Source organism: Arachis hypogaea, chromosome 5 (assembly GCF_003086295.3).
Source record: "Arachis hypogaea cultivar Tifrunner chromosome 5, arahy.Tifrunner.gnm2.J5K5, whole genome shotgun sequence".
NCBI classification, from domain to species: Eukaryota; Viridiplantae; Streptophyta; class Magnoliopsida; order Fabales; family Fabaceae; genus Arachis; species Arachis hypogaea.
In genome coordinates, this window is record NC_092040.1 from 2385026 (window position 1) to 2410938 (window position 25913).

General features: G+C 34.9%; 4 protein-coding genes across 8 annotated transcripts; 3 read left to right on the forward strand and 1 right to left on the reverse strand.

Annotated features, from left to right (window-relative positions):
• The first annotated feature begins 11 nt into the window (after positions 1-11).
• Positions 12-7537, forward strand: LOC140172920 (disease resistance protein RGA2-like). 5 transcript variants are annotated; one of them, XR_011861812.1, is made up of 4 exons: positions 95-2884; positions 2974-3565; positions 3672-3877; positions 4169-4532. XR_011861812.1 is itself a non-coding variant. In XM_025842236.3 (2 exons), exons 1-2 carry the CDS (start codon positions 307-309, stop codon positions 3770-3772), a joined length of 3360 nt encoding a protein of 1119 aa, XP_025698021.1. In that variant the 5' UTR covers positions 12-306; the 3' UTR covers positions 3773-4084. The 5 variants fall into 5 exon arrangements, 1 of the variants encoding a protein (XP_025698021.1); XR_003201339.3 differs by lacking the exon at positions 4169-4532 and adding an exon at positions 5867-7537 and having other exon boundaries at positions 12-3565; XR_011861811.1 differs by lacking the exon at positions 4169-4532 and having other exon boundaries at positions 12-2884; positions 3672-4084.
• LOC112800139 (disease resistance protein RGA2-like) lies at positions 6078-7537 on the forward strand. The gene is made up of 2 exons (XM_072196235.1): positions 6078-6920; positions 7077-7537. The coding sequence occupies exon 1, from the start codon at positions 6078-6080 to the stop codon at positions 6606-6608; it is 531 nt and encodes a 176-aa protein (XP_072052336.1). The 3' UTR covers positions 6609-6920; positions 7077-7537.
• Positions 7538-20051: 12514 nt separating this feature from the next.
• LOC112800142 (acyl-CoA-binding domain-containing protein 1) lies at positions 20052-22161 on the forward strand. Its single transcript, XM_025842242.3, has 4 exons — positions 20052-20284; positions 21135-21252; positions 21583-21645; positions 21843-22161. Exons 1-4 carry the CDS (start codon positions 20273-20275, stop codon positions 21920-21922), a joined length of 273 nt encoding a protein of 90 aa, XP_025698027.1. The 5' UTR covers positions 20052-20272; the 3' UTR covers positions 21923-22161.
• A 2916-nt stretch (positions 22162-25077) lies between these two features.
• LOC112800143 (uncharacterized) lies at positions 25078-25659 on the reverse strand. The gene has a single exon (XM_025842243.2). The coding sequence runs from the start codon at positions 25657-25659 to the stop codon at positions 25078-25080; it is 582 nt and encodes a 193-aa protein (XP_025698028.1).
• Between the last annotated feature and the right edge of the window lie 254 nt (positions 25660-25913).

The following is a 25913-nucleotide window of genomic DNA, read 5'->3' on the forward strand; positions in this document are numbered from 1 at the left end:
GGGTTCGGGTAGGGTTTTTGGGCATAGCCCAAGACCAAAAAAGAAAAAAAGGTGAACTCCAAATCTTCATCTTAGATTCTGGTTTGTCAAAGTCAAAAGATTAATTTGACTTTCTAGTTTCTAGTTAGAAAAACTACTATCAAACGGTACCAAAATGAGTGGCGAGTTTTTTACCTCCAGCCACCGTTTACGTGTTACCATGGATGACGTTCTCCATTGAAATCTTCAGTGCATAATTAAACCAAACGAAGCCAAATTACCGATCTCTCTCTCTCTCTCGTTGCAGTGTAGCTCTCATATCTGCAAATGGCCGACGCTCTACTTGGAATTGTCGTTGAAAACTTGCACACTTTTCTGCGGGACCAGCTCGCAACCTTCTATGGTGTTCAATCGCAGATCCAAGAACTATCCAGTAATCTCACTGCAAGCCACGCCGTTAAGGATTGGTTGAACAAGCTCTCTGATGCAGCCCACGTGCTCGATGATATGCTGGATGAGTGTTCAATAAAATTCAACGCTCTGCAAATCCCGCACGGAAATTGTTTTTCATGTTTCAATCCGGAGATGATTTTGTTTCGTTTTGATATTGGTAAGAGGATGAAAGCTATTAGAGATAGGTTCCTGCAGATTGATGAAGAAAGAAGAAGGTTTGAGTTGCAGCCAGGGGTTGTAGAGAGGCTTCAAGAAGACGAGGAATGGCACCAGACGAGTTCTCTCATCACGGAGCAGAGAATTTATGGTAGACACCAGGACATAGAGACTATTGTGGAGCTTCTTTCAACGGGTGCTGGTGATGGTGATGGTGAAGATCTTGCTGTGTATCCCATTGTTGGGGTTGGTGGACTTGGAAAAACAACACTTGCTCGATGGGTCTTCAATGACGAAAGGGTAATCAAACATTTTGATTTTAGAATCTGGGTTTGTGTTTCCAATGATTTCAATATGATGAGAATTTTGAAGTCAATTGTAGAATCTGCTACTAAAAAGAACCCGGACCTATTTACTCTAGAAGCGATGCAGAAGAGAGTTCAGGAAGAGTTGCTAGGCAAAAGGTGCTTGATTGTTCTTGATGATGTGTGGAATGAAGATCAAGATAAATGGGAGAAGTTGAAGTATACCCTGCAATGTGGAAGTGGAACTAAAGGTGCTTCAATTTTGGTTACCACTCGACTTGAAAGTGTTGCTTCCATCATGGGAACATGCCCGTTTCATCACTTGTTACCTTTATCTGAGGATGAAAACTGGTTATTGTTCAAACACTATGCATTTGGTCAAGAGAGGGAGGAGCGTGCAGAGCTTGTGACCATAGGCAAGGAGATCGTGAAAAAATGTGCAGGTTCCCCTCTTGCATCCAAAGCACTTGGGAGCCTTTTGCGTTTTAGAAATGATGTAAAACAATGGCTCAGTGTGAAGATAAGTAAGTTATGGGATATACCTGAGGGTAATGCTATCATGGGTGCTTTGAGAATTAGCTACTTTAATTTGGATTTGTCTATAAGGCGATGCTTTTCTTTTTGCGCCATTTACCCTCAAGATTTTCAGATTGTGAAGGAACAACTAATTCACCTTTGGATGGCCAATGGACTCATTAAAGCTAGAGGGAACATGGAGATTGAGGAAGTTGGTAATGAAGTGTGGGATGAATTATGCCAGAAATCATTTTTCCAAGACGTGAGGACTGATTCATTGGGTACAATTACATTCAAGATGCATGATTTATTTCTTGAACTTGCGCAATCTATAATGGGCGAAGAATGTGTGGTCTCTAAGTCTGCAAACTTGACCAGTTTGACAAGCAGAGTCCATCATGTGAGTTGCTTAGACTTTTATGAAACGTTGAACTTAAATCAAGGTGCCTTGAAGAAAGCTGAATCCTTGAGGACTTTCATTAACCTTTATCCAACGTTAAGCAATTCTCGTGTGCTGCCAACGATCAGTTCTCTCCGTGCTTTAACTACGAGCTCTTCTAAGCTCTCAGCACTGAAGAATTTAACACATTTGAGGTACTTAACACTCTATAATAGTTCCATCACAACCTTACCTAAGTCTGTTTCCAGGTTGCAAAAGTTGCAAATTCTTAAGCTTGAAGATTGTGATTATCTTTCCTGTCTACCCAAACAATTAACACAGTTACAAGATCTCAGACATCTTATAGTCAAAAACTGCGAGTCATTGGTAGCACTGCCTCCCAAAATTGGAAATTTGAAGCGTCTAAGAACATTAAGTACTTTCATTGTGCATCCAAAGGAAGGGTTTACTTTGGCAGAGTTACGTGATTTACAACTTGGTGGCAAGCTACATATCAAAGGCCTTGAACATGTCCCTAATGAATGTGATGCTAAAGCTGCTAATTTATCTAGTAAGAAGGACCTGAATTGCTTATACTTATCATGGGGTAGTAATGCTAATTTGCAGTGTAATGATGATGAGAAAGTTCTTGAAGCCCTTGAAGCCCACTCCAATATCAAGAGTTTTGGGATGAAGGGTTATAATGGAACAAAAATGCCCAGTTGGATGAATAATATTTCACTTCTCTCCAGGTTAACTAATGTTATACTCTATGACTGCAATAATTGTGAGCAGCTTCCTGCACTTGGTAAATTACCACATTTAACAATTCTTTTTGTATGTGGAATGAGAGATTTGAAGTACATTGATGATGATGCATACGAGGGTGCAGAGGAAAAGGCTTTTAAGTCCTTGAAGAAGCTGACTTTGTTCCAGTTGCCAAATTTGGAGAGGGTGCTGAGAGATGAAAGAGCAGAGATGCTCCCACTTCTTTCTGAATTAAGCATCTCATGTGTCCCCAAATTAAAATTGCCTCACCTTCCATCTGTTTCACATCTTCAAATTCAAGGATTGAAGTCTGTATTTGATTATAATGGTAATAAGAGCATTGCTTCCTTCCCTGAACCGATTGTGCAAAATATGCATCATATTAAGACCCTAAGAATTGAATATTTCTATGAAAAGGTATTACCAGATGAACTCAGCAGCCTCAACGTACTGCAGGAATTAGTACTTTTTGGTTGTGATGAACTTGAGTCTCTTTCAGAGAATGTGTTGCAAGGTCTGAGTTCTCTTCGAATTTTGAAGATTATGTGCTGTGATAGATTAAATAACTTGACAGAAGGTATGAGGCACCTAATGCATCTTGAGCGCCTTGAGATTTGGGCTTGTCCAGAGCTGGTAGCTCTGCCAAGTAGCATGAATCAGCTAACTTCCCTTCTTGATGTTACAATATTTGGTGAGGACAATAACCCTATCATACCAGAAGGGTTACAATACATCCCTTCCCTCCAAATTTTGACTCTATATAATGTAGATTCATTGCCAGAGTGGTTGGGACATATGACTTCTCTTCAACAGTTACACATTGGTTTGTGTCCTGAGTTAAGGTCACTGCCCAGTGGCTTTCGGCACCTGACCAACTTGCAAAAGCTATACATTAATGAGTGCCCGAAGCTTGCAAAGCAATGCAAGAGAGAAGCTGGGGAAGACTGGCAAAACATTGCTCACATCCCACATTTCGAATTGGTTGCAGTGCAGGAAGAGACATTTTGTGGTAAATTCATCTTTGTTTCCTTTCTTCGTTTTCCATTGATTTGTCGCAACTGTCCTTGTAAAATAATATCCGATCTTTTGAATGATATTTCAAACCCTTGTTGCAGAGAAAATTAGTACAAAATGGAATCCAAGGAAGTCAACCAGAGATCAGAGTTATTATCTCACTCCAGATTACGAATTTGACAGAATGGTTGATCAGCTCTGAGTGAAAAGCAAATAGATGGAACCAATATTTGCACATGTCATTGCCATGTTCTGCAACATAAAGAATTTTACTCTGTGGACCAGGCGACCAGCCACTGAAACAATGGTTAGCATTGGTCATTGAGTGGCATAACTCTTTCTGTTTTTACTTTTTTTTTTTTATTATTATTTTTAATCTTGAAGAAATGTTTATCTGTTCCAGTAAACGCCAAATGAGTAACTTAGTTACTATGCATTCTTGTTTTAGACAAGTCTAAGAATGTTTGAGCTAAATAGATTTACTAAATTGCATGATTTGAATTTCGTTCCCTGATATTATTTGTGATTGAGTTATAAGTTGATGGATTATGTTATTGTTTGGTTAGGATATCTTAGATAAATCTTCTTTCTTGTATAGAATAAAAAGCAAGGGCAAAATGAAAAGCTATACCATCTTGCTGATATGACAGATATAGTATGTCGACCATAAGTAAAACCTTTTTCCCTGTTCTATCAAGATTCCAGCATGACATTATTGGATATGGAAGTGCACATATTTGGAGTAGCATTTTGCTGAACAATGCAAAAGCATCGCCTACCTATCATATTCTCCCCCTTAATAAGCCAAGTCGGCTCTTGTGATTGACTTATATCTAATTTAGTTTTTATAGGTTAATATTATATTGATTCTATCATTATGTATAAATTTTGTAGGCTCATCTAGCCGTATACATTTCAGACTGATCAATTATATAGAAGTTTTTTTTGTTTTTCTTTCATAACCATAACCTATCATTTTCTATGATGATTAGCCATGATTCTTAATAACAAGATACCAAGGTTTGCATCTTTATTTGTTGGTCTCATTCTTTTTCTTTTTTTTTTTTATCAAAGATAAGAAGACTCGAACCCGCAACCTCTTAGGTGAGTATGGAGAGACTATGTCATTTGAGTTATAATTCATTGACATTTGTTGGTCTCATTCTTACTACTATTAAAATAGTCAAAATTATTCAAAAGTTGGAATATTGATGAATGTTTCCACCAAATCAATAGAAAGAGTAAACTAAGTTAAACTTAGCTAGCAAACTGAGTTGCATTTCATGTAAGTAGATTTGGCCTACAATACATAAGAATTCAAAGACTTGAGTAGTGTATCAGTATCTCATACTGAGTGGGTAGACATAAAGTCAAAGAATAGAAAAATAAGGCAGTACCAATTATATTGACTACCAAAAACACAGAAACTATCACAAACACTAATCTGATAATGCAAAAATTCATGCGGTTTGAAGAGACAGTAAACAAACACGAAAGAAAATAATCAATTTTTTATTGCACAAGTAATCCTATTAAGGAAAGAGTATTCAATAATATTAGGAATACAAAAAGCTTAAACCTAAAAGATGCATGATTTATAGTTTTATACGTGGAAGTGATTAAGTGAATGGTTAAATCCATAGCAAGTTGGGTGTGCATTGCAAGTGAAGAATGGCATTTATAAGAGCTCACCGAGAGGGTTAACACATTATAAAAATCGATCTCAAAACGAAGACATAAGATATGCACCCAAAACAAAAAAATTAATCACTTATGTTCTCTGTTCACATGTCGTAACAATCAAATAAAATATTTTAAGGCTAACATCCAAAAACCTCAATGGAAGAAATTTGTTCATTCCATATGAGCGAGAATGCAATACAAATATTCTTAGCCTCTAACTATAGAAAAGAGAAAGATGACAATGAATTCTTGTATCATAGCTTGGAACTAGAGAAAAGAGAAGAACAGAGTAAAGTTGTATGTGAATGATGAAAGGTTGCTAGGTAATGTTACTCTAAAAATGATTTTTTAATATCAAAACTGGCTAGTTAATATCCTTTGAGTAAGAATCCTTGTGTGTTTCCTCAAAGAGCAAGTAGGAATCCCTCTGCAATGGAACCCACCCCATAATTTTAATCTTTTCTAATGGTTGATTATCTGAAAAGCAATAATGGATTTGAGTTGAGAATACATTGAGAGTGGTGTCATCCTCTTTGTGCAAACCTGTGAATATGCAATCCAAACTATCCTCTCTAAACTCACAAATTCTTGCTTTAATCTCTAAAAATGGCAGCTGATGCTTTGCTTGGAATTGTCATTGGAAACTTGAACACTTGTGTCAAGAATGAGATTGCAGCACTTTCGGGTGTTGATTCACAGATCCAAGAGCTGTCTGATAATCTCGAGGCAATCCGTGCATTGTTCCAAGCCATGCCATGAAGGACTGGCTGAAGAAGCTTTCCGATGCTGCGCATGTGTTGGAAGATATCTTGAAAGAATGTTAAATGGAATCCAACCGTCTTCAAAGTGAAGGGTGGTTAGCCCGCTTCCATCCCAAGACTATTTTGTTTCATCATGCTATCAGCAAGAGGATGGAAGACAGGGTCAAGAGGTTCCAGCGTATTGATGATGATCTGCGGCAAACTAGTTCTGCCATCACTGAGCACCAGATGTATGGAAGAGACCAGGAGAAACAGAAGATTGTAGAGTTTCTTACAAAGCATGCCAGTAGCATTGATGGCCTCTCTGTGTATCCCAATGTTGGCATGGCGGGACTTGGAAAAACAACACTTGCTCGATGGGTCTTCAATGATGAGAGGGTGATCCAGCATTTTGATTTGAGAATTTGGGTTTGTGTTTCCACAAATTTCAATATCATGAGAATTCTACAGTCCATTGTAGAATCCTCCACCGGAGTGAACCCAAACCTCTCAACTTTAGAAGCAATGCAAAACAAAATTCAACAAGTGTTGCTGGGAAAACGGTATTTGCTTGTTCTAGATGATGTGTGGGACAATGTCAAATGGGAGGACTAAATGTCTGTGTTGCATTGTAGCGGAACCAAAGGTGTCTCAATTTTGGCCGCTACGTGAGATCAAAAAGTTGCATCTGTCATGGGAACATGGTCAACATGCTCTACTCATGACTTGCAGCCTTTGTCTAAGGACGACAATTGGTTATTGTTCACACACTATGCATTTGGTCAGCCAACACGCAGCATGAAGAGTTGGCAGAGATGGGCAAAAAAATCGTGAAAAACTGTGTAGGTTCTCCTCTGGCAGCTAGAGTTCTTGGAAGTCTTTTGCGCAATGAAAAGGATGAAAAACAGTGGCTCGATGTGTTGAAGAGTAAGTTTTGTGTTTCCACTCGCATATAACCCTCTTTAATATGACCAATTATGGCAAAATTGAACTTCAACGTTGTTCATAAAACTTGCATCCATTTGTAGCATGACACTCTTTGGCTTATTCTACAACCTGAAAATTCTATGTTCAATCATACAGAGACATCTCTTCATTTTTTTTCATTGAAGCTGAGGTTGCAGCGTAGGCATGAGTGCATGCAAATTACACTTGAAGAAGAAAGTAGTTTTCCGGTTCTATCAAGATTCCCAGCTTGCTTGACCTTTCATATTCAAGTTCGCATATTTGAAGAAGTGTTTTGCTGTTAGTTTTGCATTGAAGTACCACCTTCTCATATTCTGCTCCTCAAGTAAAGTGGCTCTGGTGTGTGTTTTGCATTGACCTTTTGAGACAATATGCTATGTTGGAACTTTATATTTTGAATATGTGGTCCTATTTTTTATTATTTATGATTATTAGTCTAAGTGGTACTTAGATTAGCTTGTAAAGGTTGGTGATGAAATCTGTATTGGACAGTTATTTTGTATCTCTTTCTTTTAAGTACCTGACTTTTTATGACTGAAGTGAAGGTAGGTATGTGGCTGTTATATTTCTGTCTATTATATTTCTGTCTATCATATTTATATGATTATGAAGTTTTCAACAGAGCTGAATTGAAAAAAAAGGCAACTTGCAACTAACTATTTTTCAATAAAACTGGAAAGGTAATAGATGAACAAGAACCTAAAGAGAAAAAGATTTGGGGGGAGGATGAGGAGGTAGACTTTGAATAGTGACAGAATGCATCAAAGTAGCACAAAGTTAAATTTAGTGTGATTTGACAAAACTAGATGCTTATTGGAACTAGTGATAAGCCTAACTATAGAGAATCCCACCCACTTCATTTACAACACACAGTTACCAACTGCATCAAGATGGTTAAATTCTTAAAGTTGTCGCATAATTGGAAATAGAATTTAAGCTTTTAGTTCTAAAATTCAGAATCCATTCGAACTCCGCTTATTAGGGGTGTAAATTATTAAACCGGATAAAAAATTACCGTAAAATCGAATCGAAAATTACAACAACTGACCTAAAAACTGAAAATCTTTTTTTTTGACAAAACTAATCGGTTCGGTTCGTTTTTTGGTTGGTTCGATAGAAACCGAACCGAAGATATGCATACATCTTAATGTTTTAACCATTTTAACCTTTAACCTAACAACAAAAATCCCCAATCCTCCAAGGCCCAAGTCACTCAGCGTCTCTTAAGCTCGCAGCGCCTCTCCTAACCCTAAGTCTCTAGCTCCTCATTTTTCTTCTGAATTCTCCATTGTTTTATGTTTATTGTTTAGTTATTCGGATAGATTAAAAATGTATTGAATTTGGATGTGATGTACTCTTATTATTTCAGTTTATTAACTATTTTAAACCTTTAGTTATTGTGATTCATATTCTGCTCATTAGGAATTAAAAACCGAAAAATCGACCAAATCAAATTGTTGTTGGTTCGATTTGATTCGATTATCGTAAAAACAGCAAATCGATATTTGTAAAAACCGAACATATCGATTCGATTAGTTTTTAGTCCAAAACCAAACCAAACCAAACCGATAAGACCTCTATTACCTATACTCTAAGACATATATTTTTTAATTTCATAAAAATATATTTTAGTAAACCCGGAATGGTCATTATCAAAATTCATAAATATCTAAAGATTCGAATGAAGTATTAAATCAACATGGTAATTAAGAATCTTTTGTTGATCCCTTTGTTGAAAACTTTTGTCCCACAACATTTAACAAGTGAGTATTTTTTGTTCAAAATAATTAATTATTTAATATTTACTTCTTAAAAAACTAATAAGATGCTTGAGATATGAATTCATATAATAAATATACATAAGAAAGTAGCATATATTTGATAAGATATAATGTAAAAATGAAAGCAATTTAAATCCATAGAGTATATACCACGGGTGAGAAGATATGATATATAGATCCAATGACTCAATGAGACCATGACTATAAAAATGGATAGTTAATGTGTAGCTAGGATGGACATGAACGAATGAAATCGGATTTGTGGTGATTTAGATTCGATTTTAAATAATGATCGAATTTATTTTTTATATTTTTATCCAATTTTAAATTTAATAAAATCATACTATTTTTAAATCCGGGCCTGCTACACATACAAGTCTACAAGCATACAAGTTGGTCCAGCCCAAAGAGAACTCACGCGCATGAAGATAGATAACATGGCGCGTCAAAATCACGCGCTCAACACTCGAACGGTTACGTATGGCAGACTCTTCCACTTCTTCCACTTCTTCCATTTCTCAAGGCGCTTTGAAAATAAGGAAACCCTCCCATTTTCGAGCGAAAATCAAAGTTCAAAATATAGAAATCGTTGTTCGAAAACTCCATCAAAACACCATCAAACTCTCCGTGAAGAATCTGAAGAAAAAACAAAGCAACAATACTCAACGTAAGTCCATTAAGATTCCTGTATATTTTACTTTTCTTCTACGTCGTTCTTCTAGGGATTACTATTATTCTTGCTTCTTTGTTACACTGTTCTAAGTTCTACGTCGTTCTTCTAAGTTCTACGTCATTCTACGTTGTTGTTCTAAGTTTTCCTGCTATTTTTGTTGATTTTTGGGGGTTTATTCCGTAGATTCGGGGGTGTAAACTGCTTAACCTTGTAATGTGGCTTGATATTGAAGCATGGTTGAGTGATATCTGACTGATATCTATATGGATGTATCTGAATAATATCTATGGGTGTATCTCACTGTAATCAATGGGTGTATCTTGTTGATATCTTTGGGTGTATCTGACTCATATATATGGGTGTATCTTACTGTTATCAATGGGTGTATCTTGTTGATATCTTTGGGTGTATCTGACTCATAATATGGGTGTATCTTACTGTTATCAATGGGTGTATCTTATTGTTATTAATGGGTGTATCTGAGTCATATATATATGGGTGTATATTACTGATATCTTTGGGTGTATTTTTAGTTTCAGAGAAAATGGCAGCAAGAAACCAAACAAAAGACCTTAAATGTGCCACACATCTCCTGAATGATAAGTTCAGAAACATGACTGAGGAGAAGAAGGCGATTGTGAGGGATCTTGGATTCGGTGGGTTGATGCACATCCCACCACTAAGGGTGGATCACCAACTCTTAAGGGAGCTGGCAAACAACTTCAAATTTGGGGAGAACAGACTGAAGACAGGATATGGTTCTTTCCAAATAACCCCAAAAAAAATAGGTGATGCGCTTGGCATCAATGCAACAGGTAATTAGCTCAAAATTATAGGTGTATATTAAGTTGTTGCTTGGGTGTATATTAAGTTGATGCTTGGGTGTATTTGAACCGACTTGGATGCTTTGTTGCCTTCCTTTTTGTAGGAGATCTATTTCCTGAGAAAGTTGAGTATAAGAAACTTTCTGATGATGACAAAATAATTTATAGAAGATTCCAGGGTAAGACCCTCAAAAGTCTTACCGATGAAATGATGGAAATCGGCGTTGGCAACGAAGAGGAACGCCTGATGTTCAAGAGGATATTCATCCTCTACATACAGATGGCGTTCCTTTTGCCAACGACGATAAACAAAATATCGCCCGTGCACCTGGCCCCAATTTTTAAGATGGACGGCATATCGGAGAGAAACTGGGGGGGCATGTTTTGACCTTCATGGTCAAGGGCATCACAGACTACCAGGAGAAGAAGAAGAAGGCAATTAATGGCTGCCTCTTCGCCCTGATGATAATCTACTTTCATCTTTTAAAAAACAAAGGCAAGAACAGGACTGAAAGACCACCAAAGCCCTGGATTGCCAACTGGACTAAGGAGCAGTTGATGGAAAGAATGACTGCAGAAAGAGAGGAAATTTTGGTAAGTAAACATAATAAGTTGGGTGTATTTTATTTACCCGAATGGTGCTAACTAAAATATCTCATGTTTCAGGGGATTGTGAAGATGGCAGAGACAAGAGAAAAAATGAAAAAAAAAAGAAAAAAAAGAAAAAAAAAACAAGAAATAAAAAAAAAAACAAAAAAAGGAAGGCGAGCCCAACATCGTCTTCGCAGACAGAAACTACTGACAGTGACACTTCTACCTCTGAGTCTGAGGCTCAAGAAGACTCAGAGGATTCGGGAAGAAAACACCCCGGCAAAAAGGGGAAAAAGTAAGTACCATACTTGGGTGTAATTTCTTTTTCGGTTTGGGTGTATTTTGTTTGTCCACGTTGGGTGTATGTAGCTTATTAAGCAGGGTGTGTTTCGTTTACTGCGTTGGGTGTATATTGTATATTTAGTTGGGTGTATCTCGTGAATTCATTTGGGTGTATTTTTAGTATGTTCTAAATGACAATTGTTTGCCTTCCAGAATGGACTCAAGAAAAAGAAAGCAGAGGCAAGAGGAGTCAGATTCTGATTCAGAATCTGAATCTGAACCAAGTGATGAGTAATGTCCTGAAATTAATACTCCTTCCTTTTGGCTTCATTATAAAGATTTCGTGTATTAACTGAAGTGTCTATTATTAACTTATAGGAGCGAAGAATCATCACCTGCGGAGAAGGAGAAGAAAAAGAAAAAAACAAAAACAACTCCAAAAAAGTAAGCAATTCTTTGGATAAAATTCTGTGATAAAATTAATTTTTTATTTCTGATTAGTACTGTTTTTTTTCCACCCAGAACACAACAAAAAAAGAAAAAAGTTGTTGTGGAGGATTCACCTCCTGAAGAAGATCAATACTTTGACGGGTACAGTACCTCGTAAGCTATACTACGGTCTATCATCGTAATTATTTTTGTTAACGTCTTATTTTATGAATGTAGTGACAGATATGAAATATCAAGTGACGAACTCGATGAATGACTAAGGGAAAACGTTGATAAATCTGCTGCAGAGGGGTATGTCTTGCTGGGCTGTGTATTTGAGATTTTGGTGTCTTTTGTTTGCTAATAATTGTATCTTGTTTCGCAGGGAGAACCAAGCTGACCTGCGATCGACAGAAGGTCACTATGTGTCCTCTGAAACGTAAGAAGCTTTATTATTTAATAAAATCTTGTTATCATGATTTGGATGTATTCTGTGAAACAATTTGGGTGTATTTTGTGGATCAAGTTGGGTGTATGTTGTTTACTAAGTTAGATGTATATTTCGTTTGAATAACATGAAATCTGTTTAGACTACCGGCTGTGAACTTGGGAAGTGATGATCCTTCCTCTCAAGGACGCACAGAACAGAGTAGTGTAAACCAGCCGTCACAGAGCATGTAATTTCTCTTTCAAATAATCGTTACTTTTGTTCTTCTAATACCTTCTACTTCTAATTCTGTATATACTTTTTTTAGAAAAAAAGCCCTTTATTATTTTATTCAAGAAAAAAAGGCAGCAAAAAAAAGCAAAAACTGCAAGTATGTAAGTTCTCAAAAAACAAAGCCCGTCTTCTTTTTGAATTGTTCGGGTGTATTTTTTGACCTTCTTTGGGTGTATTTTAGGTTGACTCCGACTGATTCGAATATGATGGTTGTTAGGGAACAAACACCGTCGGAAGCGCTTGCAATGTGAGTTTTCCAAGAATATTTCAACCTTATAACCTTATTATTTTCAAATACATTGTTAACCTTTCATTTTTATTCTTGTTTAGAGTCCCGATCCAGGTTTTTGTGCCGACATCCCAACAAACAACCACTGACACAGATTTCGAACCAACCCCTATGCTACAGATTGAAGGGACTAGAGAAACGTAAGAAAATAGTATTGGGTGTATATTTATTTAGGGTTTGGGTGTATATTTGCTAACAGTTTGGGTGTATATTGTTCCTGATCAATTTTTTTTTACACCATGATTAATTTTGTGTAACTGTGCAGCACTCCTGAAACCCCCAAACAACTTCAAGAAACCACACTCATGCTTCCCCCAGCTCCAACTAAAATGTAAGTACATCAGACTAACATCAATCTTTGCTTATCATCCGTATATTCTTATTCTTACTCTTATTCTTATACATCATGACGCAGTCATCCAGCCGCAGAAGACGCTGCTGCCCTGTTGATGATGGCACGGACAGCAACCTATGTTCCTAAAACAGATCCAGGGATGCCATCATTCAGCCTTGGATTGACAGATTCAAGCCAGGAGGGGGCGTCAACGCAGGAGACAGAAAGGGAAAAATCTTCAGAAACTGCAAGTATGCTAGAACAATTAGACAGTTTGGTCCAAAAATTAGCAAGCAGTGCGGCAAAGGGAAAAGACGAAAGTCCACAAATTCAGAGGGAGACTGGGGGAGAAAGTTCTGCAAAGTTTGAAACTCCTGGGGCAATAAATCAAATTCCGGATGATATGAAACAAAAGTGCTACATCTGGGGGACGAGACTGAAGACGCAAATGGTGATACTAACGAGTATGAGGAGATATGCACTCTGATTGGCCAAGGAGAATACATTTTGATGAGAATGCACCTTGCATCCCTCCAGGCAAAAAGTGATATAGAATCTCAGGTAATTTTAGACTAACATTAATGTTTTTACACCAAAGTCAACTGCAATGTTTATTAATTTAAAATTGATTTCGGCATATATTTCTAGATTGTATCTGCCATCTGCCTCATCCTAAACCAGAAAAATGAAAAGAGGTTTCAGGAACAAATATACTGTCTCCCCCCCGATATTGTGGTAAGTGTTACTTCTACGAACTTTGGGTGTATTTTCTGCATTGATTTGGGTGTAATTTTTAGGTTAGATTGGGTGTAAGTTGTGTATTTTCAGTATTTCATTTCTTGTTTCGCAATTCTTGCAGAGCATGGCACTTTCGAATCACCCAAGGGGGGAATTCATATCCCCGAAAACGAAAAAGGAATTCAGGGTGGAAGCCTACCCGAGTTTCATTCACTTCATAGATAGAAAAAAATTAAGTTCACATCCATATGTAAGTTTTCGTTTGCTAAATTTGTTAGTACGCTTATTTACTTATATGCCAAATAAAATAACACACTGTTGAAATGTGGCAATCCTTCAGATTTTTGCTCCTGTTTGCCACTCAGGACATTGGTGGTTATGGCTGATAAATACAACAAAGCGGAAATGTCAAATACTTGACCCGCTACACAAAAAAGCTCCAAGTGATGAGAGAAAGGACATTAATAAATTCACTGTAAGTTGCCTCTGTCTTCTTTACTTTAATAGATAGGTCTATTTCGAAGGTTGTGTTGGGTGTATATTCCATATTCAGTTGGGTGTATCTTGTCCATTCATTCGGGTGTATTACTGATTTGTTTTGGTATTTAAGGGATATGTATTTTCAAGATTGATAACATATGCCGGCGGGAAACCTCTGGAGAAAGGCGAGAAGGAGAAGGAAATTAAAGCATCATATGTTAAAATATCAGGCCAAAAAACAAGGTATAAATTTGTGACTCTGAACATTAAACTTTCCTAAATGAGATTTGTAATTTATTTTTTTCAGTTTCAGCTATGACTGCGCTATCTACGTAATGAAGTGGCTTGAGTTAATTGAGGCGGAAAACATTAAAAAGGGGAAGTATGAATGGGATAATTGGCCACAGGTAATATAACTCTGTATTACTTTACTGAATTAATATTTCTGTTTAAACATAACATACTTTTTAATTGTAGGAGGAGGTGGACCACTATAGAGTGGAGTATGCTTCCCGGATACTATTCAGTGAGATGAATAAACAGAGAGATCGGGCAATTAGAGAGAGTAGTGCTGTAAGGCTGTCGAAGCCATCCTCTGTATTATTGAGTCCGTTTTGTCAGATTAATTCTGCTGATATAAAAACTGGGTAATCCAACTGCTGGGTAGTTTGTAAATTGAACAAATGATGTAAATATTTGCCATTTATCAACAACTTCTATTCCATGTATATTTTTTCCCTTAGTTAAACTATCTGTGCTGGTAAACTGCCTGTGATGTATTCAAAAGCTGTATTACAGGTGGTAAAATATGAAGCAAAAAATCAAGGCATATATAAACGTAAATTATAAACTGTTACACCCAACGCAAGTCTAATAATACACCCGAGATTGAATAAAATATACACCCAACTGTCTGTGCTGTATTCAAAATGTATGAATTACATGTACTAAAATATGAAGAAAAACATCAAATGAAATATACGCCCATAACCTACGAATTTTTACAGCTTTTGTTCTATATGTATCTATATAACTGTTACACCCAACGCAAGTCTAATAATACACCCAAGATTGAATAAAATATACACCCAACTGTCTGTGCTGTATTCAAAATGAATGAATTACATGTACTAAAATATGAAGAAAAACATCAAATGAAATATACGCCCATAACCTGTGAATTTTTACAGCTTTTGTTCTATATGTATCTATATATGTGCCTATATATTAATTGTGAATTATAAAAATACACCCAAAAAGAACAGTGCTTTTACACCCATATTCTATATAACTATACACCCAAAGAGTTATCCCCTGCTGCTGGTACCCTGAACTGATAATTTATAACGTGTCCTTGATATTGGCTGCAATTTGAATGCGCCGCTGATGCAGCATCAAACAGGTTTATCTAAATATAACACTCACACATTAGCTAAACTATTAACGAGAAAAATAAACTCAATCGCCACAAATTTAAAGAACATTACATTTACCTCGCTTAAAACTTTCGTCTTCTTCTTCTTTGTGGCATTTGCAATCTGTTTCTCCAGCTTTGAACCTAGCCTGTTTTTTGGATGTCCTCTTGTTCGAATCCTTGGCGGGCTTTGAAGCTCGTTAACGGATTCCAAGTTGGTGTCTTCGTGGGATAAAGAAGATGTCCCCTTCCTTTTGCCTTTTAATGCTTCCATCTTGGCCATGACGTTATCGTACGCACGGTGCAGAATTGCAGTCAGCTCCTCCGATTCGGAGGCAAATTCGCAAATATTTTGCGAACGAAAACCCAATTGGTCGAACCTCTTGCTTCTTGGCTCCATTAGTGGCTCGTCGTGGCTGCTCTTGATGTGTGTGTGTCGCCTCTTTACCTTCTTGCTCCATCGTTCCAGTATATATCTAGGGGACACTTGGCTTACTTGTTCAAAGCTTAACACGCTTAGTGCATGACGGCACAGTATCCCTCTCGACTCGAATAATAAACATTGGCATTTTACCTCGGCTGCAACTGAGTCGTAGGTAACCGCGAACTTGTTGAATATTAAGCTGGAAACTTGTTCTCCGACTTCGTATACTGAATAGCCTAGAGCGGAATTCTTTAATCTGGTGATGCAAGTCGCCTTTCCTCTGAATTGCGCTTGGACTTCCCTAAACTTTGCGTGAGTGTACGCATCTTGAAACTGAGCTTCAATGGAGGATTTGGTTGCACACGGTATGACCGTATGAAAATCTACAGCATCTGATTCTCTCTCTGCTTGCTCCCTGCTTCCGAGGCAATTATCGTACTGTTTAACAAACTGAATAAGCGAGCTGTTCCAGGTGATGTACTTGTTAAAAAATGAATGCATGCTCTCGCTCCTTTGTGTGCTTCTCATCCCTGCCCAGAAGTGGTGATCCAGATAGATAGGAACCCATATGTGACGGTCTTCGTACAGATCTGCATAATACACCCAAACACAGACTGTAAAATACACCCGAGAGATCGTACAATTTACACCTCTGCTGTAGATTTTAAAAACACATTACCTGAAAGCCACTTGTTGTTCGCAAGACCAAAATTCAGCAGAAAATCGTTCCAATTCCTATCGACTGAGTCTTTGCTATGAGAGTTCCAAACAACATGGCTCATTTCTTGTTCGATATCGGCATGTCCCTTGTACCCGTTTAATTTGCTTGGAATTTTCTTCATGATGTGCCAAATACACCAGCGGTGAACTGTTGTTGGCATACAGGCCTCTAAAGCCCTTTTCATTGATGCGCACTGATCGGTGAGAAACCCTTTCGGAGCGTTTCCTCCCATGCAACGAAGCCAGCATTGAAATAACCATTTGAATGATTCAATTTCTTCGTTCTTCATCAAAGAGCATCCGAGAAGTGTTGACTGACCGTGGTGATTCACCCCGACAAAAGAACCACAGACCAAATTATACCTGAAACAAATTACCATGGTCCAGAATGCAAAATCATTAGGTACACCCCAACAAATGCTTCTAATACACCCAATGAAACAGCCAATATACACCTCTGCCGCGGATTCGTAAAAATAAATTAATTTAGCATCATAAACAGGGACAGTTTGTTACCTGTTTGTATTGTAGGTGGTGTCGAATGAAATGACGTCTCCGAAATATTCAAAGGCGGCTCTGCTTCTTGCATCGGCCCAAAAAGCCAGCTTAATCGATTGATCCTCCTCGAGTTCGAGCTCAAAAAAGAAATTCGGATTCTTCTCTTTCATTCTTAAGAAATATTTCCCGAATTCCTTTGCATCTTCTTGTTCGGAAACATTCCGCACTTCCCTGGTAATGTAATTCCTCACGTCCTTTTCGATAAAATTTAACTCGCGGTGACCCCCGGCAGCCGCAACAAATGATTGGTAGGTTTTGCTTGGTCTGATACCGGCCTCATCGTTATTCTCTATCGTACGACGAATGGACATGCTTAGTTCCCTGTGCTGTTTGAGCATCTCTGCTTTGCTTGGACAGCAGGGGTGTGAATGATCCAGCACAACCTTTGAAATGATCCAAGCACCGACATCCTTCAATGTGTGTATATAAATTCTTGCAGGACAGTTTAAACCGGCTGTCGGATTGGTCTTCTCGGTTGGAGATATTTTAGATTTTCATTTTCTCTCTCTGCTACATGTAATCAGTTGATTCTTAATCTCGTTTCCCTTCCTATTTGTGCACCGAACTCTTGTAGAGAAACCTGCAGCCTTGGCGTAGTTCCTGTAAAATTTTCCAGCATCTTCAAGGGTGGTAAAGGTCATTCCGACCTTCGGAACAAGCTCGTCATCAACAACCGAGAGAGGCTGCACAATACACCGTGTCAGAACTGTGAATACACCCATAGATATGATTCAAATACACCCAATCATGTCTAATATGATACACCCGAACCACAACAACTCAACTACAGAATGACCTTTAAAGCCATAAACTATCAATACACAGGCTGCAGAATACACCATGTCAAAAACTAAAAACACACCCAATCATGTCTGATATAATACACCTGAACAACAACAACTCAATTAAAAATAACAAAAAACCAGTAAAGTGTATATACACCCACACTTCTAGCTAAAATACACCCAAAGAAGAATTGATCTACACCCGAGCGTCTGCTATAAATTTCAGGTAATTAATCAATGTTCAGCAATTTTTAAACTACACAATGCTATACAAATTACTGTAAATCAAACCTCAGGAACTTTGTTAGATTCAAATTCATAATCCACTTCGCCTGGATTCAGCAGACAATCTGAGCTTGAATGATCCATTATCTTCAAAACGAGTTCAAACTTTGATTTCAGAAAACAACAAATCAAAAGAGAAAACGAAACTCAAGTTGCAGAGAGAGAAAAAGGTAACGTAAACGAAGAACATACCAGTGAGAAAAGGAGAGGAAAAGATCGATGGAGAAGAATGAGGGAAGACGCGCGAGAAGAAGAACAACCAAATCTCAAAATAACGAAAACGAAGAAGGAAACAAATATTTTAAATTTGGAAGTTAGATATACGCGGGATGTTATATAGCGCGTGTAATCAACGTACGTGGAGCAGCGCGTATTTTGATTTTATTGTTTAATAAACTTGTAAAGCATACAAGCCCTAATGGCTTGTATGCAGAACTTTTCCGTTTTAAATCACACTAAAATCGAATCTAAATTGATAAAATTTAAATCTTAATAAATTTTATGTCAAAAAATTATAATATATTTATTTATAAAAAAATATTTATTATCAAAAAATTAATATCAATATTTAAATTTAAATTTATTTATAAATTCTAAACAGGGGAATCTACCTTTTTACTTCTCACTTGAAACCATAGAATTTTCCTTTTTCTTCGTTGACAGTCATATTTTTTAAGAAAATAGTGAAACCTAGTGTCAACATTTCAATTTCACCCCGTGTGTCAACATTTATATATAACCTTACAGGCGGGCCTAGCTGCCTAAGTGACAGGCGATTTAGGTAATATAATTGGATGAATGGAACTATGGAAGTTCCTCCAAAAAAAAAAAAAAAAAAAATTCGAAGAGAAACGTTACTAGATATTATTATTATTATTATTATTATTATTATTATTATTATTATAATAAGAATAAAATATATTTTTTATTTTTAAAATTTATCAAAAACTTTAAAAATATTTTTAAATTTTATTTTATTTTAATTTTGTCAAAATAATATCTTATTTGTATCAAATATATTTTTAACAACTAATTTTTAAAAAGGTTTAGAATCAATTTACTAATAATTTTGCAAAGATAATTTTTAATACAAATAAATTAGATACATAATTATGTTATTGGCTTCTAATATTAAGTATGAGAAAGTTTTAAAACCAACATTTTTATTAAAATTTGAACGATATTTAACTATTAAACAAAAAGTGAATAATCACGTACTATTAGATATAATTTTATACCATTAAAAATACTAATTAATAGCTACAACTTACAAATCCTACTAACTCCCTAATACTTCTCATAAAATATTATTACTGAATTAATCCTAAACTTAAAAAATTAGCTATTATGAATACAATTGATTCAAGTCAAAAATTAAAAATATTTTTAATTTTTTATAAATTTTAAAAATAAAAAATATATTTTATTTTCAATTTTTATCTCTAATATTTAAATAATAATTTAAATAAATTGATTGATTAGCTTTTAAGAATAATTTTATGTGCTTAGTATATATTAATTATTTATGACATTTTAATTTAAAATTTATTTTGATATATTAATAATTTTTTTTGGTGACTGATATATTAATAATCTAAATAAATTTTATCCATGTATCCAATTTCTTTTTTACAATCATTTTATAAATAGCCATTTAAAAAATCAATATAATTGAATAATAGTATAAAATTTACAATAATAGTTTAAAATTAAACTTTTTCTTTTTCTTTTATTATTATAACGAATCTGGTGGGTGTTGTGGTGTGGGGACCAATATAGTTGCGTTACGCAGACGCACGTGACTAGCCATGGATAAAAAAAAATAAAAATAAAAATGACGTGTCAATTACAGAGTAGAGAGTAGAGAGAAGAGGCCCATACTCTGAGAATCTATATAACGCTACGCTTCGAACGTAACGCTTCTCAACATAACTACGAACACAAACAGATCGGGGTCAATCTCATATCTCAGCGCATTCATCATCATGGGTTTGCAGGTCTTTCTTCTTTCCTTTTTTCAACCCTATCTTCTTTCTAATTGAACTCACTGCATCCAATTGATTAATTTCGTTTCGGATCATTGAATTTCTCTTTTTTTCGGATCCATGTCATTGTTTAAATCGTTGCAGGGACGATGAAAAACGACTCGTTTTGGATTGATGTGTATTTTTGTTGAGATTTTACCTGAAGTTTGTGGAAAATTTTATTCTGATGTTTTTGAATAACAGTCCTTTTGTGTAGTCTCAGCATGATAGTGTTTGGTAGTTTCTGTGGAAATTCATCATAAGCTCTGTTTTTTAGCTTCAGGACTAATGATTTGTGGTAGGAATCCCTTGATCTGAAGTTCCTTGTTTTAGCCACAGTGAAATCAAACTTCTGGAAATATTGAGGATTGTTCTTTTAGAAGTTTAGTTTGGTTTGCATCGGAATCTTATTTCGGAGTAGTTTTATGCTTCTATGTTTATTATTATTTGGTTATGAGAATTTCTTTGGCAAGTTATAACTAAAATTTTTTGGAAAATGTGCATTACATATAATTGTTGAGTTATGCTACGAGTAGCCACCAAAGTAAAATACACGCTGGAATGTAAATACACATTGAAAATAAATTAAATCACACATGTATTTATACACAAATATATTGGTGACTGATTTTGGTGTACAAATAGCATTTTTGAATTATTTTATTTGTTTTTTATTTTATCCATATTGTCATCATAAAAAGAACAATTCTTACTATTTCATTAAAAATGTACTCTTCACAATACCATGAACTTTTGGAAATAAGATTAGATTGGAACTTCCGAGAATCTCATTCTTTAGAGAGGCATTGTTGTTGTGATGTAGGAGGATTTTGAGAAGTATGCTGAGAAAGCAAAGACTTTGCCAGAGAGCACATCAAATGAGAACAAGCTTATCCTTTATGGATTGTACAAGCAGGCCACTGTTGGACCTGTCAACACCAGTGAGTGCACTTATTCCTAACATTTTGATATTGACATCAACATTTTAGTCTCTGCACTTTTAGATTTTACTTCTATTTCATGCTTCCATCAAATTCTTGAATAAATTTCATTATCATTCATCTTATTCGGGTAAGCTGTGTTATTTGTGTATCTTCTTTGACTGATGAGAGGAAACAACTTCTACCTCATGAGATCGAAAATATATATAATATATGAAAAATGAAAAAATCACACAATTTGTTCACATTACTTTTTGTATCTCTGTCATGCTTTCCACTATGGTTTGATTTTCTTTTTTCTTCTCTTATTTGATTATATGATGTGTACAGGCCGTCCTGGAGTGTTCAACATGAGGGACAGAGCTAAGTGGGATGCATGGAAGGCTGTTGAAGGTAAAAATCCTCTTCTCTTATAAGCTTCCTTTCAAAGAGATGCGCTTTCTTGTATACCAAGTCGACACATACGCGCACACTCCTCTACCTCTGCCGTTGGATATCTAGTATGTGTCATCTTGGCATACAAGGCAAAATAAGTACACAAGACATTTTTCTTCCTTTAAGGTCAATTTATATGTTTAATCTTTTGGCAGGGAAATCCAAGGAGGAAGCAATGAATGACTACATCACCAAGGTGAAACAGCTGTTGGAAGAAGCTGGCCTCCCTGCTTGATAACATTGTCATCATCACCTTGATGTCTTGCTTTCTGATTCTGTGCTAGAAAGTTGTTATTTAAGTGTTTTGGAAATAAACAATGGCAGTGTTTGATCTAGAATTCCCTTCTCTAGCATGTATCATCTTATTAATGTTTGATGAATTAGATATGTTGGGTTGAGTTGGGTTATCTATATCGCTACAATTGAAACATCTATCTATTATTAGAATTAAGACGATTTGAACTTTGGACTAAAGCTGCTTAATCTAGGGTTTTTCATTTTTAGATCTCTATCATATGAATGGAATGCATAGAATGCTTGATTGTTTAACTCGGCCATTTACCTTTCTCGGATTATTGGGCTTAAAAAATGTGTGTTTATTGTCAATAAATTTTTTTTCTTCTATTTTTTCTTCAAAAAGTTGTGTATTACCTTTTAGAAAATTTGAGTTTATGTAAAATTTTTATATTTTTGTTCAAAAAATTATTGTGTTTAATTTTAAAAAAATGTTTTAATCATAATTTTTTAATATTTATTGTTAATAAATGTATGGATTTTTTCTTTCAATATTTTTCTTCAAGTTGTGTTTACGTTAAAAAAATTATGTTTTTATCATCACAATTTGTGCTTAGTGTCAATAATTTTTTTTCTTCAATGTTTTTCTTAAAATATTGGAATTAATATTTAAAATGAAGCCTGAAATTTAACTTTTGACTCAATTCTTCGTCGTTTACTCCCCTTACTTCTTCTTCCTCCTCCTCGATGTCTAAACCTCCTCTCACTGCATTGCCATTACCCTCAACCATACCTTCCCAACCCCATCATTCTCACCACCACCACCCCCCTTCTTATTGTTTCCGGTCCTCTGCACCTCAAGTATCATCTTATCATCTTAATATATAGCACGTTTATTATCTTGAACTTCATTCATGACCAAGTTCATCTCTCCTTTCTCACCCAATTATCATTCAATTTCCAAATCTAAATCATAGTTCAGCTTCTCTCTTAACAGTATACAGAATCTTTCCATAGCTTGTGCGTTTTTATTAGAAGAATGTGGACATATCGTTAATTTTTAGATATATAAGTATAGGACATACATTACTTCATATTATTCAACCACCTCTATAACCTGTCCAAAGATGAGATTAATATTGTAAGATGTGAGTATCATGTTTGGTGATAAATTGTGATTGGGATTATGTTTCTCGCTATTGGGCTCCATTTATTGGTATGTTTTATGATCAATCAAGGTCTTTACATTATTTCCACCTAACCTTGCTAGATACACCAATCGGGTTTTTTTAATATTGGATTCAAGCCTTAGAAATAGAGAAAAACCCTGTCCAAAAATAAATAAATAAATAGAGAAAAATGTATATTTTTTATGAATTTATATATAATAAACGATATTTTAATAAAGACATTTGTATGCCAACTATTTTCATGTTCTCATCTTAACATATGTATTTATACCCAAAAAAAATGCTATATGTATTTTAAAAATCAATCACTATATATTTATGTATAAATAAATATTGTGCCTAATTCATTTTTAGTGTGTATTTTATATTTTAACATATATTTTATGCGAGTGACTGATTTAATTGCAGATAATATATTTTATCTAATATTTATTATATAAGAAGATATGGGAGGATTTGGTACATAATTTTCATTTTCTAAAATTTCCTTAGTTACATATATAAAAATAATATTTTTACCATTTCAAAAACTCGATCTCAAGCTAGAAATCTCTTAATTAAAAATTTAAACATTTACCATCTTGATTAATCTTATATATATTATTATTTGGTTTAATTATTCTATTGGCTTCTATAATTTTATCAAATTTTTAATTAGATTCTTATATTTTTTTAATTAAGTTTCTATGCTACTTTTAATTCTGTAATTAGGTCTTTGCGAGTATAAAATATATTAGAATTAACGGAATATTTATTTGCAAATTAAAAGTAACCACAATTAAAAACCTAATTAGATATTTGACTATATATTTTTTAAAAATAATATTATGTTAATTTTAACATTTTTTATATAAAAATGACTTAATTACAAAATTAAAGTAACGTAAGAATCTAATTAAAAGAAAAAAAATATAATAACATAATTATAAATTTGATAAAATTTTAAAAATCAACAAAATAATTAAATTTTATTATTTTTATACATGTTTAATTTATAAAAAAGATGAACTAATACGCACATTAATACCATTTAATAGTTAATACACTAATGATAATGCATAATACTATCAACAATGATGAAGGTCCTACAGAAAAATATATAAACGTCATTTAAAAAAAAAAATCATAACTGCTATATTCATTTCTATGTTTTTTTTTCCCTTAAAAGAAATTGTTTCCTTTAGCCTTCCCTTATCATAAAGAGGGCAATAGGCCATTTCTTATATTGTGTGAAATTTGTGATATATGTTTAGGTAAAATAGGAAATATCACTCCCATATAGTAATAATGAAGTAATGAACCCATCCTTCAATTTAATGGAATGCATGGGCCATGGGTGCCACTCCATATATTAAGAAAATAAAAATCTTCCCCACTTCTACCCTATAAAAAAAAATCGAGACAAATAATTAATGAGGAGTACTTGTTGAACGAGCAATAGTTTAAAACTTTAAAGCTCAAAATTTATATATAGTCAATTTCACGTGAAATTGATAGTTAAAAATCGTTAAATAATTTAACTGATTTAGTTAATTTTTATCTAACGATTCTTAATTATCAACTTCACGTAAAGATGACTGCACCTGAATTTCTACCAACTTTAAATATTTTAAAATTATCTACAAGATATGGTATGGTTTTAGAAATAAAAAAGTATATTTCTTAAATGATATTATATTATAATTACACAAATACAATCACACCACAAGAAATTGTTAAAATATGAATCATTTGAAAAAAGGTGAATCAAACTAATACAATGTACTATATATTTTTTGTTGTCCAAGTCTCAATTTAACAAACTTAGTACTAATTTGCTGTGAATTTAAATTTTATTTAAGTGTCGCTAATAGGTTTTTGTATTTAAAAGCGATATTTGAATCTTTAAGACTTATTTAAGTGAACGAGTAAATTAATCACTCGCATCAACATAAGTTGTTTATATTACATATTTAATTCCCCTTCTTCACCTTCGAACAAAACCACTTTGGACAACAGCAATTTGCACCATATCAATGCCTTGGCGTGCATTATTATTATTATTCAAGCCATAACCACTATCATCACCAAAAACATTTAAAGGGCCATGGTTGAGCCCCACCGGCGACGGCGTGGCGGTGGCGCGGCAAACGGGACAACTTGTATGAGAATAGAGCCACATATCAATGCATGGCACGTGAAAAGAGTGCATGCACTCCGGCAAAGTCTTCAACTCCTCATCCTCTTCAAAATCTCCCAAACACACGGCACAAGTACCGCCACTGCCGCCACCTTGATCGTCGGCCTCGCTGTTCTCATTAACCTTTTTCTTGTGATACTTATGCGACGGAATCAAATGCGCCACAGAAGTAGAAGTGCTTGGTTCACCACCATCTTGTTGATGTAGATTTTGCTCATTATTATTTGAATTTTGCCGGTTATTGCAAAAACAAATTGCTATGAGATGGTAAATTGAGACAACAAAAGCAGCTGAACCCATTGCAAGAAGTAACACAACAATGTTGTTAGATAATGGATTACCTTGGCCACCACCACCATCGTTATCCATAGATCATATCATAGATATCATGTGATGATGATGATGATGAAGGTATAATAATGGATCATAGGTCTACAAAGATATGTATGTGATTGAAATAATGAATTTGAGGCATTAAAAAAATTTGAGCAAAAGTGACAAATTAAATTAAATGCCAGCCTAAGACGACGGCTACAATGTTTTAATGTGTTCAATTATTATGTGTTTGGCAGGTGGCGGTGAATTCAAAGAGGTTGGTGTTAATTTAATGACTTGTGATTTAA